Source organism: Schistocerca americana, chromosome 8 (assembly GCF_021461395.2).
Source record: "Schistocerca americana isolate TAMUIC-IGC-003095 chromosome 8, iqSchAmer2.1, whole genome shotgun sequence".
Lineage (NCBI taxonomy): Eukaryota > Metazoa > Arthropoda > Insecta > Orthoptera > Acrididae > Schistocerca > Schistocerca americana.
The window spans coordinates 163687181-163707475 of record NC_060126.1 but is presented as its reverse complement, the minus strand read 5'-3'; the positions used below and the strand labels follow the sequence as shown (position 1 = coordinate 163707475).

General features: G+C 43.0%; 1 protein-coding gene across 1 annotated transcript in view; it reads right to left on the bottom strand.

Moving 5' to 3' along the window:
- LOC124545006 (protein takeout-like) overlaps nucleotides 1–20295 on the bottom strand; it is a 52201-nt gene that overhangs the window by 9618 nt on the left and 22288 nt on the right. Inside the window, exons 2-5 of the mRNA XM_047123765.1 lie at nucleotides 13465–13557; nucleotides 8617–8767; nucleotides 4166–4302; nucleotides 855–1004 (exon numbers count right to left, since the gene is read on the bottom strand). Of these exons, the coding sequence (XP_046979721.1) occupies nucleotides 855–1004; nucleotides 4166–4302; nucleotides 8617–8767; nucleotides 13465–13557 (531 nt within the window). The remainder of the gene's footprint in view (nucleotides 1–854; nucleotides 1005–4165; nucleotides 4303–8616; nucleotides 8768–13464; nucleotides 13558–20295) is intronic.

Here is a 20295-nt window from a genome sequence, read left to right as displayed (position 1 = left end):
TACGTCGTATATCATCTGTTTCACATTGTCCTGAATTCGCCAGATTCTAATAATAACAATAAAATTACAATTAAATGACGGGAATTATTTCATTCAAAATGTGTATTGTATTAAGTCGATCCAAAAGTATTATACAGATTTAAGCTTGACAGGGGGTAATCAGGAGAAGAAGTAACTATCATAAGCCCAGTGAATCCATCAACAAATATTTAGGGTGATTTCCGAGAAAATAACGTCAACGTTTCTTGTTTCGGCAATAAAATGAAGTATTTTTATGTTAGATTACAATACACTTCCTCTAAACCAATTTTCTTTTATGGTATTCCGACGTGAGATTTAAGACTGGAAGACAAGAGAAGAGACCAGATTTTTCCGACTACTATTAGACTATATATGAGAGATACAGTTACAAGCGATGATGTCTGAAATGAAATGGAAGCGACAGCATCACTGAAGAGAGAGATAGTTAGGAAAATAGTGACTTTAACATCTGTAGGCATAAACCATTATCAGTTTCCGTGGAAGACATACTATTATCACGCTAGAGGGAGACGATATGATGGCGTACCCCAGGCAAGATAGGGTCAGTGGCTCCACCATACTCGGATCGGGTGTTCACCAAATGATGGAACGATGCGCAGTGACTAGGGGCAACGTATCACTTGACGCCTCAGGCAGCAGGGTTATTCTACTGCGTCTGACTGGAGTGTACACTTTCAGTTCTGTCCGTTACAACAAGTTTTCTGTACAATACTTTTAATTTAGAGGTGAAAATAATGGCATAATCTAGCAATGCTTGATCTCCATGTGCAATTCCAGTTCTGTGCGTTACGAAATTAAGGAAAATTTCTTACCTAATGCCTTGTCGCCGTTAAACAGGTTGCTGAAGTCGAAGGTCATTTTCTTAGTCTCGAAGGAGAACTTGAAGTCCTTGATGTCAGCGTGCGTGTGTCCGTCTTTCTCCAGCGGTACGCCCTTCAGGTCCAGGAGGGCATCAATGTTGTCTGCAACAAGAAATGACAATGCGTATGTACTAACTGTTGTCTAGACGCGTAGACAGTCAGTGAGGAGACTGTAGTCACCGTTCGTTTCGTTCTCCCGTGTTCCCGGCTCTATGCTGGAGATGGAATGGTTGAGGTGCCTCGATTAAAGTTTTAGGTGAGCTCAGCGGTTAACGACAATTACCTGAATGAGATTTTCACTCTGCAGCGGAGTGCGCGCTGATATGAAACTTCCGGGCAGATTAAAACTGTGTGCCCGACCGAGACTCGAACTCGGGACCTTTGCCTTTCGCGGGCAAGTGCTCTACCATTTGAGCTACCGAAGCACGATTCAGGCCCGGTCCTCACAGCTTTACTTCTACCAGTTTCTCGTCTCCTACCTTCCAAACTTTACAGAAGCTCTCCTGCGAACCTTTCAGAATTAGCACTCCTGAAAGAAAGGATACTGCGGTGACATGGCTTAGTCACAGCCTGGGGGATGTTTCCAGAATGAGATTTTGACTCTGCAGCGGAGTGTGCGCTGATATGAAACTTCCTGGCAGATTAAAACTGTGTGTCCGACCGATACTCGAACTCGGGACCTTTGCCTTTCGCGGGCAAGTGCTCTACCATCTGAGCTGCCGAAGCACGACTCACGCCCGGTCCTCACAGCTTTACTTCTGCCAGTATCTCGTCTCCTACCTGCCAGGAGACGAGATACTGGCAGCTGTGAGGACGGGGCGTAAGTCGTACTTCGGTAGCTCAGATGGTAGAGCACTTGCCCGCGAAAGGCAAAGGTCCCGAGTTCGAGTCTCAGTCGGGCACCTAGTTTTAATCTGCCAGGAAGTTTCGGCAATTACCTCTTATTACACCGTCCAGTCACAATAACGTGACCACCTATCTGAAGTCGAGTATTGCAGTGCGGACAACTGCGAGACGCACAGGAAGAGAATCAATGTGTTTCTGGTAAGTATCGACAAGGATGTAGAGCTATGCCGACTCCAACGCCTTGGCCAGCTGCACTATGTTTCTCGGTTGAGGATCCATGGTGCGAACAGCACGATCGAGGATGTCCTGCGGATTCTTGATTGGGTCTAAATCCGGGGAGTTTGGTGGCCTGGTGAGTACTGGTCATCGAACCACGCACGCACACTGTGTGCGTGGCACACAAACAAACAGCATGCACGGGTGGACGTGGTCCTCAAGGATAGATGCATACTTGTGTTGACCCAATGTGGCTTCCACATTGAGATCACCGACAGAACGCCACGAAAACGTTCCCCAACCATAGCCCTTCCAACGATTGTTGGAAGGTGCTTACTTTCAGACGTTTCGGAGCCTCAAATGTGATTCATTTGAAAAGGACACCCGTCGCCACTATCTGGAAGTCCAGTTGCGGTATTGGACGTACATTCCAGCCTTCATCGCCGATCGAAAGCAGTCAGTATGGGAGCATGAGCCAGGTGCGGAGGCATATGAGCACCAAGCTTCACTGGGAGGTCATTGAGGAGATACTGTCGGTGGCCCCCTTGATTCATCTGGACGGTCAGTTGCTTAACAGTTGTCCTTCTTTTCGCTCGTATGCATCTCGGCAGCTGTAATTAACCTCTGTCAATTGTGGCTTGTGATGTACCACAGTTACCTCGGCGCCGGTTTTGGATAGCTCCATTTTCCATGTACGGTATACTTTAACCATGGTGGCACGCGAACATTTTACAAACTCAGTCGTTTCGGAAATGTTTCTATTCTTGGCCCGAAAGCCAAAGATCATCAGATAAACTGCTCGGGTTCCGCATTACGACAACTGCACTGATTTCAGACCCGTTTTATATACCCTGCACTACTAGTCTTGCCACCTGCGTCTGCCATGGTTATTGCAGGTTGACGTCGAACGTAGATGGTAGTCACGTTAATTTCACTGGCACTCAAAGCACTCCGTCTTCAGGTCACAAGAGGCCCATCGGGTCCATCCGACCGCCGTGTCATCCTCAGATGAGGATGCGGATAGGAGGGGCTTGTGGTCAGCACACCGCTCTCCCGGTCGTTACGATGGTTTTCTTTGAGTGTAGCCGCTACTATTCGGTCGAGTAGCTCCTCAATTGGCATCACGAGCCTGAGTGCACCTCGAAAAATGGCAACAGCGCGTGGCAGCCCGGATGGTCATCCATCCAAGCGCCGGCCACGCCCGACAGCGCTTAACTTCGGTGATCTGACGGGAACCGTCGTATCCACTGCGGCAAGGTCGTTGCCCAATTTGACTGGACCGTGTAATATTTTCTTGAAACTTATAAATGTTTCAAGGTCTTGTTTAAAGTGTTGTTTCAACGATCTGAACTCTCACTTTTAATTGTGTTTGTTTAGAGTTGTGCATTATTTATACTGAATAAATGTTATTATTACTCGAAGGCTTCAATTGGCTTACATCAGTACCAGTGAACCAGAGGTATGTCATTGTCTAGAATCAAAAGTTGTTTACTTCATTCTGTGAGTCGTTATTCTTATTAATCTCACAGACTTTATTTAGCTATTGAATTCAGTAATTATTCTTTTACGATTAAATGTTGAGGTATGTTTTTCAGGAAACTGTGTGCTTGTTATTTTCGTAGAAGAATAAGGTAAATAAATATTGTGCTAATACTGTTGTCAAATCTATTCCTGGAACATTACCACTTACCTGGCTACTACCTGAAAATTACGTCGTTGTTTACATTAGTTGTTGAATAAAACACACAACAACTAACGGTAACAACATAAGTAATATGAACGTGAATAGATATCTATAGACGAACGATGCTATTTGTATTATAAATATGTTTACTGACAGTGACTAGCTACTTGTACTAAGTTTCCAATTGGCAATTAGAACTGGTCAGTTTCCTGATACGGCACTTAGAACGTTTTTAATGAAGTATTAGTTTTCTAGTATGTAACATTATTATTTTCAATGATGCCGTTAGCATCATAATCCAATGGTATCAGAGTACCATCTCAATATTTTGGATAAAAATCGGTTTCGCACAAACAGAGATACTTTTTGTTTTTCATCCTTCTGATAAACGTCAGCTTTGGCACGTAGAACGTTCTCAAATTTCGATCTTTGACTGATGTTGTATTTTGAGAAAGTTATGCCGTTAACACAGTTTCTCCATTGTCAGCTATCGAAATATGTATGACGAGTTGCTTACCCGCAATGAGTTTGCAGTCGCCCTCTCCCTGAATGGGCAGCACGAGGACTTTTCCATCGATCTTGTACTTTCCAGTGAGCGTCAGCGGTCCTGTCGTGTGTGCCTTGATCTTCATGTCGTAACTGCCAGGCGTCATCCTGCAATCCGGAAACAGCTTGTTAGAGGAGGGCCGACTTTTATAAAGTTATGATATGCACGTTGAGTCGTGTAAGAAGCATTAGGCCTTCTATCCGTGAACGTTTGTAGTTAGTTAGTTAGTTAGTTGGTTAGTGTTATGCACCATAGGTCATTTGCACGATCAATCGCATTGATGTAGAACGGGCCATTTTACATTCATATTACAGATTCGATTGTAAATATGGCTACATGGTGACCATTTGTGTGTGCGAGAGAGAGAGAGAGAGAGAGACAGACAGAGAGTGAGGGTTAGTAATTCCTATACTATCACCCGTTACATTTCACAGATTACGAAAAAAGAAATTCTTCTATGGGAAATGTTTGTTAATTTTCGAATTTAACCTTGCTGTCCTCATACAGTTTATAGCATTGGGTAATTCATCAAGAATTTTGGTTGTAGCTCTGTGCAGCCTTTTTTGTGGTAAAGGCAACCTTAGTGTGCAGAATGAATACCATTTTTTTTCTGTTATCGTAATTACGTACATCACTGTTCCTTTTGAACTGCAGTGGATTATTTACAAAAAACTTCATGACAGAACAATACACTACGAATCAGTATTCGAAATGCTGAACTTCTGCCTCACCATAAGATTTCCAATGATTCTAAGTACAAACATGACTAAGCTAAGTTGTTTAAGGAGTACCAAACTGTTTTTTTTTTTAATTTATATTCTGATCAATATGGACACTCATAAATTTCTACCCTAGTTATTATTTCCCTGCTATGTGTTACAGTTATCGTTGGAGTTGTACCTCTAGATGTTGCGTCTTTTTTTTAACAGACACTGAGACCATTTGCAGTAAACCACTCATTACTTCTGACTACATTTACCATTTCTTTTGTTGTTTTATATACGTTTGGACTGATTACAACACTGGTGTCATCCGGAAAAAGCTAATTCTTTTTATTGTATATTAGACGGAAGGTCATTTACATGTACGAGAAAAAGTGGTAGACCTAAGATAGAGCCTGGTGGAGCCCCATCCGTGATTTCCCTTCAGCAGAAGAATCTCTTCCGCTAGACTATAGTAATACATAGAAAGCGTGTGTTTTCTGCACTTACATTTTTCTAGACGAGACGATGTCTATTGACATTAACAAACAAAAAATGGGGTACATTAGAATGTCAGGGGTGTTTGTTGTAGGATTCTATTGTCAGTCGATTACGGGATATCGTATTTTGAAAATTTCCCACATCGACACCTCTACACTACCTGTTTTAACACACACTAAAGAGCCAGACATGTGCATACAATAGTTATGAGGATTTTCACCACTAACGATACAACTGACTATTAAAGGTTGTGTTCAAAATGACCACCGGCAGCTACAATACACGCTCAAAGTTTGGTATAGAAAGACTTCTGCACACTTGTCAGCATTTCAGCGGTGATGTCCGAGCAGGCAGCACTACGGGCTGGACAGCCATCTCATTGGTACCGCAGGTTCCTCCTAGTTTGCAGAAGCACGTCTTCTAGCATCTGTGGAACATGGTCTTTTAGGAGGCTGTGATACTTGTGAGCGGTCAGTGAAAAACGGGCCTATGAACTCATGGTTCAATGTCCCACACCACACGTTTACACTCACAGACGCTGATGTGATTACTGAAAGTGGCTTCATCGCGAAACGAGATATTTGTATATCTGGATTATCCTGACTCAATGACCATGTACAGAAGTTGACACAAATCTCGTAATATTCTCCACGGAGCTCTTGATGGAGAGAGATGTGGTAAGGATGGAACATAAGTCGACGCCGAATGCGCAGGACATTTGTCTGACTCATGCCACTTCCTCGTGCGATTGCGTGGGAGCTAACGTGTGGATCAACTGCAACAGCAGCAAAAACCTTAATTTCTCCCTCTTCTATTGTCAGTTGTTTCCTTCTATTACTTTGTCTATTTGTTACACTACCACTGTCGTGTAACTGGTTGAAGAGATTGATAAATAAGTGCCGAGATGGCTGACGTCTATTGGGATATCTTCCCGCATACGTCGTACAAGAACGAATTGCATTCTTCCTGCACCCTTAAAACACCATGAGCATGTTGGTTTTTTTTTTCTTTTTCTTTGCATTGGTAAATCCCATCGTTCCCTCAGACCTGTTGCTTCGACTGTCACAAACTGACTAGCTAGTCGCAATGCTCACAAGGAATACACAATGACACAGTAAGCAAACAAACATAACAACATCGCACCTAGCAACTACCCAGATTGAATAACACAAGGAAGTGTCATTGTAGAAACTTTTCAGGATACGATTTCTCGTGAACGACTCGCATTAGATTTCGGCAACAAACGCCACTGACATTCTAATTTACCATATTTTTAATGTGTGTGTGTTAATATGCATTATTCCGTTTAAAGACGTGTATGTTTGCACAACAAATACACTTTCTATTATTTTTAATTTATTGATTGGATAAAAATACGAGCCCTGTCAATCCAATGCAATCCAATCTACGAAAACCGCACATCAACAGCACTTTCCATTTCCGCAATATTTGCGATTCAAGTCTTAGGTGATTCACCCTATATATTTCATAACTTTTTCTCTCTCATTTGAAACAAAATGACACTGGAGACGTTTTTGTCGCTCGATGTTACACATATCTGCAGCCTTGGAGGATGTTACAAATTTCCAACAAAGGCCAGTTGTCGGATGACACATTCGCAGCAACATTAGAAAGCATGCCGAGCGGACGTATGGAGTTCATGACCACACCCTGAATCCATGGGCAAACTTCCTTTGCCAAATGCAATAATGACAAAAAGCCTAATCTCACTGTTATAGCTAGAAGAGTACTGTTACCGTTACTAACAAGGGAACCTCCCCATCGCACCCCCCTCAGATTTAGTTATAAGTTGGCACAGTGGATAGGCCTTGAAAAACTGAACACAGATCAATAGAGAAAACAGGAAGAAGTTGTGTGGAACTATGAAAAAATAAGCAAAATATACAAACTGAGTAGTCATGTGTAAGACAGGCAACATTAAGGACTTTCTGAGCCCGGCAGTGCCATGGTCTGGTGGTTAGCGTGAGCAGCTGCGGAACGAGAGGTTCTTGGTTCAAGTCTTCCCTCGAATGAAGAAGTTTACTTTCTTTATTTTTGCAAAGTTATGATCTGTCCGTTCGTTCATTGACGTCTCTGTTCACTGTAATAAGTTTAGCGTCTGTGTTTTGCGACCGCACCGCAAAACCGTGCGATTAGTAGACGAAAGGACGTGCCTCTCCAATAGGAACCGAAAACATTTGATCGCAAGGTCATAGGTCAACCGATTCCTCCACAGGAAAACACGTCTGATATATTCTATACGACACTGGTGACGGCATGTGCGTCACATGACAGGAATATTTTGTCGACCCACCTAACTTGTGCACTTGGCGAATCGGTAAAAAGATTCTTCTACCTTGCCCAATACTACGGCGCAGTTACCTCGCATCGGACGGACGGACGGACAGATAATAATTGTCTGAAAATAAAAAATTAAACTTTTCACTCGAGGGAAGACTTGAACCAACGACCTCCCGTTTCACAGCTGCTCGCGCTAACCACGAGACCACGGCGCTCTTGGGATCATATTATCCTTCATGTTGCTTATCTTGCGCATGGACTACTCAGTTTCTATATTTTGCTTATTTTTTTTCGTAGTTCCGCACAACTTCTTCCTGTTTTCTCGATTGATCTATGTTCAGTTTTTCAAGGCCTATCCACTGTGCCAACTTTTAACTAAATCTGAGGGGGGTGCGATGGGGAGGTTCCCTTGTAAGAAGCATTCTCTATGACAGTGACTAATGATCTCAATAGGGGACATTTTCATTTAAGACAACAGCGTGGAATTTATCTTAGTAAAACATCTCGGTATTACGATTTATTTTTTGTTCAACTTCCGTTTACTTCTGTTGTTACATCGAACTTTAAGGTAATGTATAGATCTTTAAGGAATTATATAAATACATTATGAAGAAGGATACGTCTAAATATTATTTCATCGGTTTCAGGTACTTCTAAAAAAATTGGACACTTTTCTGTCTTCTAAAGATATAATTATTATTTGAGTGTTTCAGAAGAAGTTGTTCATAACTGAATATGTAATAGTTGAACATGTATAACACATTCTGTGTATTTGGCCAAAGTGTTTCTTAATCCAGTGCCAAAGTGGGGTGCATTACTTTAAGAACCGTAGGTGCCAAAATAATTTTCTTGAAGAAGCGCAGTTTTGGTTCTTTCGCTCCTTAACAGCTAAATGTGACACATATAATTTGTACTCACTCGAAAGAGTCGATGATGGCACTGGAGATGCCTGTGATCTGGAAGTTGCTGAAGTCAAGGTTGATGGCCACTGGTTTGTCCTTCTCCTCAGAGATGGAGAGCGACGTGATTGTGAGCGGGTCAATCGGCTGTGCCTCTAGGCTTCGGATGCCTGGACAGATAAAAGCACGCTGTTAACATAGAGGGACTGCTAGTTGGAGTATTTTCCTCCAACGAAACCAAATCTCATAGGTGCAACTGACTATCGCATAGATCGTCTATGATTATATCGAATGATTCGTCGTGAGTCGTAGCTGTCTTATAATATTTTCGTATAAGAACCTTTAAATGTTTTCCTGCAACTTTCCTCAGGAGATTTATCTCCAGGATAATCTCTAAGATGGTCTCAGCGTACGATAACTCGATCTTTTCAGTCGCTCTGTATGAGGCCTGTTTCGTAATCCTTTTCTGGTTTTCTGAGCGTTTTCCAGAATTCCTGGAACTGTTGGTTGCGATATAGATATAGCAAGAGGCGTAATAATATTTGCAGCAAAGTCTAACCAATTAAGTCTTGTTACAGCAAATGCGCAATCGCATCTCCCAAAGGAATAGTGTGCTCTCTCTTACAGGACTCCACGCACACTTCTTTCCGTGTCCAAACTGTCTAATATTTTGTAATATGGCACTTTACCTCTAAAATTAATTTTCAGTATGCTACACTACAAATGCTTATTATCTGTTGTTTTCTGAGTTTCCCATTAACAGCATTTCACTTCCATACAGTTCTCTTGTCCAATGGCACTGGCTCAGAATTTTCGTCCTGAATTGTAAGACAAATTTTTCTTATGTTTCCACCCGAAGACGGTTTTCACGTCTATGCCAGCCTATGTTTCACTTGTTCTTTGATCCAGTCATCTTCGAAAATGTTCTTCCTACATCACAAAAAAGTATTAAGGAGTCACTTCTTTTAAACTTATCAATTTCTCCCATTGCGAGACAGAAGTGTTAAATTTGGCTCAAGACTCCAGAAAACATTTTTTTCTGGATCATTCTTTCCCACTAGAATTTCTGTTTAACAGTTAATCTCGTCTACTGATCCAAAATTCTGTCTCTGTTTCTCCTCACCTAAAATTCCTTGCTAACAAGGGCGTCATTTACACCGAACGGTTGCTCACAGCCTTCAGCTGAAAGGTCATAGGACTTTACAACTCTTTCCTCTGTACTTTATTCGTGTTTGTAACCTTTATCTACTTTCTCTTCGACACATACATCAAGCAAAGATTATAAGAAACTGCAATCACAATATCTTCCTGATTAAATGTAAACACCTTTTTTGAATGTAGATAGTACTTCTGTATATAGTAGAGACATGTCTTTCCATTTCAAGAGAAATTTCATTAGTCCAAGAAAATTCTTGTACTTCAACTCAGAGCAGTATTTTTATAAAAATCAGGAAAATGACAGTAAAATTATTTCTAAATCACAATTTTTTGTATACGTAATGGATATTTAATTTCTCTCACTTTATGTACAGAAACTAGGAGTACTATACGGATTTTCACAACTGAAAAGCACTTCACCCCAACATTAAACAAAGGAGTTTTAGTGGTGTAAAATTTTACAACAAAAACAATCATCACAAAATCGAAACAAGTATCATATTCCGTACTATAGCTAAACATATCCAGGGTGAGTCACCTAAAACTTGCGTAGCAAATATTGCGGAAATGGAAAGTGCTATTGTTGCGCGGCTTTCACAGAATGGAGTGGTAGTCAGGGTCTTCTATTGTTAGCCAATCAAATGACTCTGAGCACTATGGGACTTAACAGCTGTGGTCAGCAGTCCCCTAGAACTTAGAACTACTTAAACCTAACTAACCTAAGGACATCACACACATCCATGCCCGAGTTAGCCAATCAACAGATTTTAGTAATACTTAGAAAGTGAATTTGTTGCGCAAACATACACGTCTTTAAATGGAATAACCCCTATTGACATTACCAAACTAAAAATATGGTAAATTATAATGTCATCTCTCTCCATCAAGAGCTCCGTGGAAAAGATTATGATATTTGTGTCAACTGCTGTACATGGGCATTAAGACAGGATAATCCAGATGTACATGCAATTCTTTTCTTGGTGAAACCACTTTTACTAATCATGTCCAGGCAAACCACTGAAACATGCACTATTGGTCTGTCGACTATCCCTGTCGGTTTCGTCAGATGGAACGTGTGGTGTTGGATAGTGAGCCATGAGCTCGTAGGCGCACAAGTATCTCAGCCTCCTAACAGACCACCTTCCACGGATGCTAGAAGACGTGCTTCTGCAGAGTAGAAGGAACCTCTGGTACCAACATGATGGCTGTTCAGCCTGTAGTTCTGCCTGCTCGGAAATGCTAGCACGTGTGCAGCTGTCGTTCCATACCAAACTAAACGTGTGTTTCAGCTGCCGGTGAACATTTTGAACACAATCTGTGATGGTCAATTGTCTCGTTACTGGTCAGAATTCGCATAATTAGTATATGCACTAGTTCTGTTCTTAAGTGTGTGCTGTAACAAATATTGTAAAAGCGTCGGTGTGGGAACTGTGCCGTGTACTCCTGCGATTTGATTGTTCCGGTGTAGTGTGTTCAATCTCTTTCGATTCGCTTTGCGGTGCGCGGGTTGGTGCGCCCTCTGGGATTCCGTGCGAGAAGCCGAAAGTGAGTCTCAGGCAGAGAGAGAGAGACGAGCGGGCCTGGGCGGGGCGACGCCGGAAGATCGCGGATGTCGTGTCGGCGAGTGGTGTGGGTGTGGTGTGACAGTTGCATTGGGGCCGGCCGAGCAGCGGAACTGGAGGTGCTGCAGTGACGCGCTGTCGTTCGTTCTGTTCAGCCTGTAGTGCTGCCTGCTCGGAAATGCTAGCACGTGTGCAGCAGTCATTCCATACCAAACTAAACGTATGTTGCAGCTGCCGGTGATCATTTTGATCACAATCCGTGATGGTCAATTGTCTCGTTCAACCTTCCTCACGCTGTGGCTACAGGCTGGTGTTATTCTGGCCATTACCATATTAGCGGCATTTGGATTGATATTGTTAAAGGTGAGCTGTTAGTTTGGTGCATCTTCATCTGGTGGACGGCCGGTGTGGCCGAGCGGTTCTAGGCGCTACAGTCTGGAACCGCGCGACCACTACGCTCGCAGGTTAGAATCCTGCCTCGGGCATGGATGTGTGTGATGTCCTTAGGTTAGGTAGGTTTAAGTAGTTCTAAGTTCTAAGGGACTGATGACCTCAGAAGTTAAGTCCCATAGTGCTCAGAGCCATTTGAGCCATCTGGTGAAGTTACAGGGCGATTTCTTTCTGGCGTATTCTGGCTTGCGCTGCTGAGCAGTGAGTGTTCCCACGTCGCGTGTCGAAATACTGACTTGTGCCCTGGTTGATTTACGTATGAACTGGAGTGCCTATGTGGGCGTGTTTGCTTAAATTGTTGATGAAGTGTTTCACAATACCCTTACTTGAGTGTCTTTAAATTGCATTTCAGTTTGTTACTGAACTTATGACTTGTCACGCTAGTCAAGTAAATTTTAAGTCTACTGTGACACCACTGTTTAAATGTTGGATTAAAGTTAATGCAATCTTAACCACAGCTAGGAATAATTCAATGTTAATTGTAAGTGCCGTATGTGGTTTTTCTTTTCTTTTTTTCCTTTTCTCTTACTCACTGCTGTTGAGTGATAAACTGGTTTGGATACCTCTATGACGTCATTTCACGGTGTTGTTTTAGAAGGAGTTCTGTGTGCACTGCTGTTAACGGCTCCTGTTGCAACGGGGTTTCTGGCCCACACATCTATAGCACGCCAGGGGTTTAGTGCCAACCGCCAACAGTGCGGTAACTTGTTATCAATCCTTTTCGAATCACCGTCTGGCCTACGACTATTGATGGATTTCTTTGGGAAAATTCAGATGGAGGCACTGTCTTGTTAACTTGTCTGAACTGAATGTGCTTGCCTTGTAAAACAGTGCTACGTAAGATTATAACGCAAGCGTCATTGCGGGTAACATTTACCATTTAACTTTATAAGTGGTTCTGTCAATCATTGTGGCACGCAAGGTTACGTAAGACAGTGCTGTAGTGGGCAGATATTGCTATACGTCTGTGATATTATTTCCTGTAAGCCATTGTGCCCATTAGGTTATGTATCGCTTAAATACAGTACCAGTTTGGTAATTTTCTGTGTTTCGTAATAACATTTTACAAGCATTAAAATTTTGGGAAAGGTTTAAATCTCATATTTGCAGATTGTTTGATGTTAGATAACTTGTACATTTAAATTGAACAAGTTATATTGCAATATGTTGTTACCAGTAGCTTGCATGAATTTTATTGCGTAATAAATTGAATTTTATCTTCTATCCTCAGTTTGTTGCTCAGCCTTCCACTCCAGCAGCCCCTGTATCCTGCTCCCAACCACACCAGGAACTTTTCAAAATACGATATCTCTTAATCAAGTGACGACAGAATCCTACAGCAAACACAATTCAACTGATATTCTATTGTACTGTGATTTAATTTGTTAATGTCAATAGAGATTCTTCCGTTTAGAAAAGTGTATGTTTGCACAAGTAGTACACTTTCTGAGTATTATTACATCTGTTGGTCGGCTAACAAAACGAGCCCCTGACTTCCAATCCATTCTGTGAAAACCGCACATTAATAGCACTTTCGCGTTCGCAATATTTGTGGAGTAGTTAAAGCAGGTGTTCTTGGCTTAGGTTGTCATACATTTGGTGTTGTCTTTAAAAATAAAGTAGTCCTATTGCGATAAATCTCGACAAGATTATGTCTGTCAACTTGCTCGTAGTATTAAACCAAGTGCGGAACTTACCTTTAGATAGCGAGGGTAATGCCCCCTGCAAAGCATTTTTCAAGCAGTCGTTGTATTGAGGGTCTGTCTGTTTGCATGTCTTCAGTTCGGGGGCTGAAACAAATGGATGAGAGAAGTTGATTAGCCAGTTGGTTACAACACTAGCTAAACCTACAAGACAAATGTAAAGAGACAACAAAATAATGTGAACAATAAGGGGGTTTTACCAGACAAGGTGAAGTGGTAATGCGGCCGTAGCAGCAACTAAGTTAGTCACGTGACTAGATACAGCCACACTCGTATTAAAGCAGCGCATCTTGCTACGTCGCAGTGCAAGCATGGAACGTGTGGGCATAAAATGCCTTCGTGGGCAGACGCGACGGCTTGTGGTTACAGTGGTTAAATTTGTTGACGATGGGAGGGAGAAGGATTTGTCATTCCGGCGGAGAAGGCGACGGAACGTGCCGCCAAAATGCTAAAGACTAACATGGTTTGGAAATTACGGAAGTAGGGACGCGAAGCCCAAAAAAAAAAAAAAAAAAAAAAAAAAAAAAAAAAAAAAAAAAAAAAAAAAAAAAAAATCAAATTTCTACACCAAAAGAGGAGAAAAGACGTGCTCATAATAAGTATATCTAATTGACTACACTACTGACCATTAAAATTGCTACACCACGAAGGTGACGTGCTACAGACGCGAAATTTAACCGACAGGAAGAACATGCTGTGATATGCAAATGATTAGTTTTTCAGAGCATTCACACAAGGTTGGCGCCAGTGACGACACCTACAACGGTCTGCCATGAGGAAAGTTTCCAACCGATTTCTCATACACAAACTGCAGTTGACCGGCGTTGCCTGGTGAAACGTTGTTGTGATGCATCGTGTAAGGAGGGGAAATGCGTACCATCACGTTTCAGACTTCGATAAAGGTCGGATTGTAGCCCAACGCGATAGCGGTTTATCGTATCGCAACAGTCCTGTTCGCGTTGGTCGAGATCCACTGACTTTTAGCATAATATGGAATCGGTGGGTTCAGGAGGGTAACACGGAACGCCGTGCTGGATCCCAACGGCCTCGTATCGCTAGAAGTCGAGATGACAGGCATCTTATCCGCATGGCTGTAACGGATCGTGCAGCCACGTCTCTATCCCTGAGTCAACAGATGGGGACGTTTGCAAGACAACAACCATCTGCACGAACAGTTCGACGAAGTTTGCAGCAGCATGGACTATCAGCTCGGAGACCGTGGCTGCGGTTACCCTAGACGCTGCATCACAGTCAGGAGCGCCTGCGGTGGTGTACTCAACGACAAACCTGGGTGCACGAATGGCGAAACGTCATTTTTTTTCGGATGAACCCAGGTTCTGTTTACAGCATCATGATGGTCGCATCCGTGTTTGGCGACATCGCGGTGAACGCACATTGAAAGTGTGTGTTCGTCACCGCCATACTGGCGTATCACCCGACGTGATGGTATGGGGTGCCATTGGTTACACGTCCCGGTCACCTCTTGTTCGCATTAACGGCACTTTGAACAGTGGACGTTACATTATAGATGTGTTACGACCAGTGGCTCTACCCTTCATTCGATCCCTGCGAAACCCTACATTTCAGCAGGATAATGCACGACTGCAAGTTGCAGGTCCTGTACAGGCCTTTCTGGATGCAGGAAATGTTCGACTGCTGCCCTGGCCAGCGCATTTTCCAGATCTCTCACCAACTGATAACGTCTGGTCAATGGTGGCCGAGCAACTGGCTCGTCACAATACGCCAGTCACTACTCTTGATGAACTGTTGTATCGTGTTGAAGCTGCATGGGCAGCTGTACATGTACACGCCATATCCAAGCTCTGTTTGACTCAATGCCCAGGCGTATCAAGGCCGTTATTACGGCCAGAATTGGTTGTTCTGGGTACTGATTACTCAGGATCTATGCACCCAAATTGCTTGAAAATGTGATCACATGTCAGTTCTAGTATACTATATTTGTCCAAAGAATATCCGTTTATCATCTGCATTTCTTCATGGACCCTCCCTCACAGCTTTAATTCCACCAGTACCTCGTCTCCTACCTTCCAAACTTCTGCGAACCTTACAGGACTAGCACCCCTGGAAGAAAGGATATTGCGGAGACATGGCTTAGCCACAGCCTGGGGAATGTTTCCAGAATGAGATTTTCACTCTGTAGCGGAGTGTGCGCTGATATGAAACTTCTTGGCAGATTAAAACTGTGTACCGGACCGAGACTCGAACTCGTGACCTTTGCCTTTCGCGGGAAAGTGCTCTACCAACTGGATTTCCTGCAGTTCCCTAAGCACAAGGAAGCGTGTAATATTCATGCTTTGACCCTGTAGTGTAGCATAGTGGCACTAAGACAATCTTTATGTTGGATATACAAATGGTCGCTATTCCAAGGGCTATCCAAAACAACGGTGCCTTTTGTATCACCAACAGGACCCAAGGTATGATCACCGGAAAATCTCGTTTTTACGCTCGGCGTTTTTGAATATATTAATTAAGCATACTGTCGCATACTACCTAGGCAGCAAAATAGCCCATAACGGACGGAGCAAGGAGGACATAAAACGCAGAATACCACCGGCAAAAAGGGCATTACTGTCCAATTGGATTCTACTGGTGTAAAACATAGGTCTTACTTTGAGGAAGAAATTTCTGAGAATGTAAGTTTGGAGAAGTGCATTGTATAGCATGAGAGATTGACTGTGGGAAAACCACAACGGAGGAGGATAGAAGCGTTGGAGTTGTGATGCTACAGAAGAACGTTGAAAATTAGGTGGACTGATAAGGCGAGGAATGAGGGGGTTCTCCGCAGATTAGCGAGGAAAGGAAAATATGGAAAACACAGGCAAGAGGAAGGGACAGGATGGTAGGTCATTTGTTATGACATCACGGAATAACATCCGTGGGAGCTATAGAGGGTAAAAATTGCAGAGCAAAACAGAGATTGTAATACATCCAGCAAATAAATGAGGATGTAGGTTGAAGGTGGTACTCTGAGATGAAAAAGTTGGCACAGAAGTGGAACTCGTGGCGGGCCGCTTCATCCCATCCAGAAAAATGATGACTCAAAAAAAATCTTCCTTTGAATGCCTAAGAGGAATACAATGAGCAACACAAGTAAAAGATGGAGTATAAAACGAGTAAATAAATATGTTGATTCTGGTGACTCTTTGGCATTTTCCACTGTTTAGTTATCTTCACGGGTGTAAACTGTCATATGGCTTTTAGTTGAAACCTATTTTGGTGCTCGAGGGAGGTACCCATAGAGATGTTCTTTTCGAAACGGAAATCGTTTCTCTTTTATGAAGAATAAAGAGCCTTGAGCTTCTGCGCACCAAAAATATTCCATGTAATTCAAGGCGAGAAATACGATATTATATTAGTTTATGATACTTTTTGTGATAAACTTGGGCGCGATGTACAGCAACGTACAGATGCTCCGGCCGTCACTAAGAAGACGACGAAGTAAGGCTATAAAGGAGTTCTCCGTCTGCAACAAAGCTTTCAGGAACAATGTACAAATTGAAATAGGCAAGAGTGGGAAAAGAAATCGGACTTTCTCTTTCCAAAGGAAGCATTTAAATATTCGTCGTATTCGACTGGAGACAGCACAGGTAAGTTAAATCTAGAATGAGATTTTCACTCTGCAGCGGAGTGTGCGCTGATATGAAACTTCCTGGCAGATTAAAACTGTGTGTCCGACCGAGACTCGAACTCAGGACCTTTGCCTTTCGCGGGCAAGTGCTCACCAACTGAGCTACCGAAGCACGACTCACGTCCGGTACTCACAGCTTTACTTCTGCCAGTACCTCGTCTCCTACCTTCCAAACTTTACAGAAGCTCTCCTGCGAGAGCTTCTGTAAAGTTTGGAAGGTAGGAGACGAGGTACTGGCAGAAGTAAAGCTGTGAGTACCGGACGTGAATCGTGCTTCGGTAGCTCAGTTGGTGGAGCACTTGCCCGCGAAAGGCAAAGGTCCCGAGTTCGAGTCTCGGTCGGGCACACAGTTTTAATCTGCCAGGAAGTTTCAAGTTAAATCTAGCTTGACAGTCCTCCGGAACGCAAGCCTAGTGGCTTGATCACTGCGCCTCCTCACTCGGTAAGGACTGGAGTCATAAATATCTACATCTACATACATACTCCGCAATCCACCATACGGTGCGTGACGGAGGGTACCTCGTACCACAACTAGCATCTTCTCTCCCTGTTCCACTCCCAAACAGAACGAAGAAAAATCTCTCTTACCTTATCTTTGTGGTCTTTCCGCGAAAAGTAAGTTGGCGGCAGTAAAACTGTACTGCAGTTAGCCTCAAATGCTGGTTCTCTAAATTTCCTCAGTAGCGATTCACGAAAAGAACGCCTCCTTTCCTCTAGAGACTCCCACCCGAGTTCCTGAAGCATTTCCGTAACACTCGCGTGATGATCAAACCTACCAGTAACAAATCTAGCAGCCCGCCTCTGAATTGCTTCTATGCCCTCCCTCAATCCGACCTGATAGGGATCCCAAACGCTGGAGCAGTACTCAAGAATAGGTCGTTTTAGTGTTTTATAAGCGGTCTCCTTTACAGATGAACCACATCTTCCCAAAATTCTACCAATGAACCGAAGACGACTATCCGCCTTCCCCACAACTGCCATTACATGCTTGTCCCACTTCATATCGCTCTGCAGTGTTACGCCCGAATATTTAATCGACGTGATTGTGTCAAACGCTACACTACTAATGGAGTATTCAAACATTGCAGGATTCTTTTTCCTATTCATCTGCATTAATTTACGTTTATCTATATTTAGAGTTATCTGCCATTCTTTACACCAATCACAAATCCTGTCCAAGTCATTTTGTATCCTCCTACAGTCACTCAACGACGACACCTTCCCGTACACCACAGCATCATCAGCAAATAGCCGCACATTGCTATCCACCCTATCCAAAAGATCATTTATGTAGATAGGAAACAACAGCGGACCTACCACACTTCCCTGGGGCACTTCAAATGATACCCTCACCTCCGATCGACAGTCACCATCGAGGACAACGTACTGAGTTCTATTACTTAAGAAGTATGCTGCAGTCGTATTATGGAGGGCCTGACTAACTTAGCTGGCAAGTGTCAAACGACAAATTCATAGATCTGTGAATCAATGCCCGGTTGGTACTAATATATATTCTGCGATATCCCGCTTCTTTCAACTCTGTCAAATACATTGACGGAAAAAGAAATCGCATCTCCAAGAAGGAGTTGTGCGACATGAACGAAAGTTGGTAGTCGTGTTTCTATATGTGGAAGTCGATGCCTTTCAAATTTCAAGACAGTCTCATAAGCGTGTCGCTAGTAACACCACTGTGAGGATTCATATCAAAGTTCATTTTAAATACACGCTGTAACGGTGGTGTGCATTAGTTACCTTTGAGATTGGACGTGGTGAGTTGATGTTAGTCAAGACTGCCTTTAAGACTACGAAGACGCCATATTAAACAACTCACTGGCTTTGAACGAGGTCATTAAGATGGTTGTTCCATCTGCGATATTGCAGAAAGACTTGCCAGGAATGTAGCCACTGTACATGATTGCTGGGAGCGGTGGTCACGAGAATATGCGGTCGGAAGAAGACGAGCGGAGGATGGCCATGGCTCTGGTGCTGCGTACTACATCTGCAGCAGTTGGCACAGCCGTGAAACAACGAACTGTTACAAATCAATTACTTCAAGGACAAACGCCCTTTATTATGCATTCCACTGACCGCAAACCACCGCCATTTGCGACTTCAGTGGTGTCAAGCGAGAGTGAATCACTGCCTGGCTTCGGCTTTTTCTACCATTTGTTTCATACTGTCATTCCACTTTACGTCTACCTCGATGGTTACTCCTAGTTATTCTACGGTAGCCACTGCTTCCAGTGGTTTTTTTCCCCCCACTTGTCTGCCTGCCTGTGTGGCCGTGCGGTTCTAGGCACTTCAGTCTGGAACCGCGTGACCGCTACGGTCGCAGGTTCGAATCCTGCCTCGGGCATGGATGTGTGTGATGTCCTTAGCTTAGTTAGGTTTAAGTAGTTCTGAGTTCTAGGGGACTGATGACCACAGATGTTAAGTCCCATAGTGCTCAGAGCCATTTGAACCATTACCACTAGTCTAACCAGACAATAGTAGACTTCTTCGCTTATTTATCCGTAATACGTTACAAAACTCTACCATCTGGTGAGCAAGATGTATGAGACAGGCGAAATACCCTCAGACTTCAAGAAGAATATAATAATTCCAATCCCAAAGAAAGCAGGTTCGGCAGATGTGAAAATTACCGAACTATCAGTTTAATAAGTCACGGCTGCAAAATACTAATGCGAATTCTTTACAGACGAATGGAAAAACTAGTAGAAGCCGACCTCAGGGAAGATCAGTTTGGATTCCGTAGAAATATCGGAACACGTGAGGCAGTACTGACCCTAGCACTTACCTTAGAAGCTAGATTAAGGAAAGACAAACCTACGTTTCTAGCAGTTGTAGACTTAGAGAAAGCTTTCGACAATGTTGACTGGAATAGTCTCTTTCAAATTCTGAAGGTGGCAGGGGTAAAATACAGAGAGCGAAAGGCTATTTACAATTTGTACAGAAACATCAACAAAAGCAAAACGAGGATAATGGAATAGAGTCGAATTAAGTCGGGTGATGCTGAGCGAATTAGATTAGGAAATGAGAAGCTTAAAGTAGTAAAGGAGTTTTGCTATTTGGGGAGCAAAATAACTGACGATAGTCAAAGTAGAGAGGATATAAAATGTTGACTAGCACTGGCAAGGAAAGTATTTCTGAAGAAGAGAAATTTAACATCGAGTATA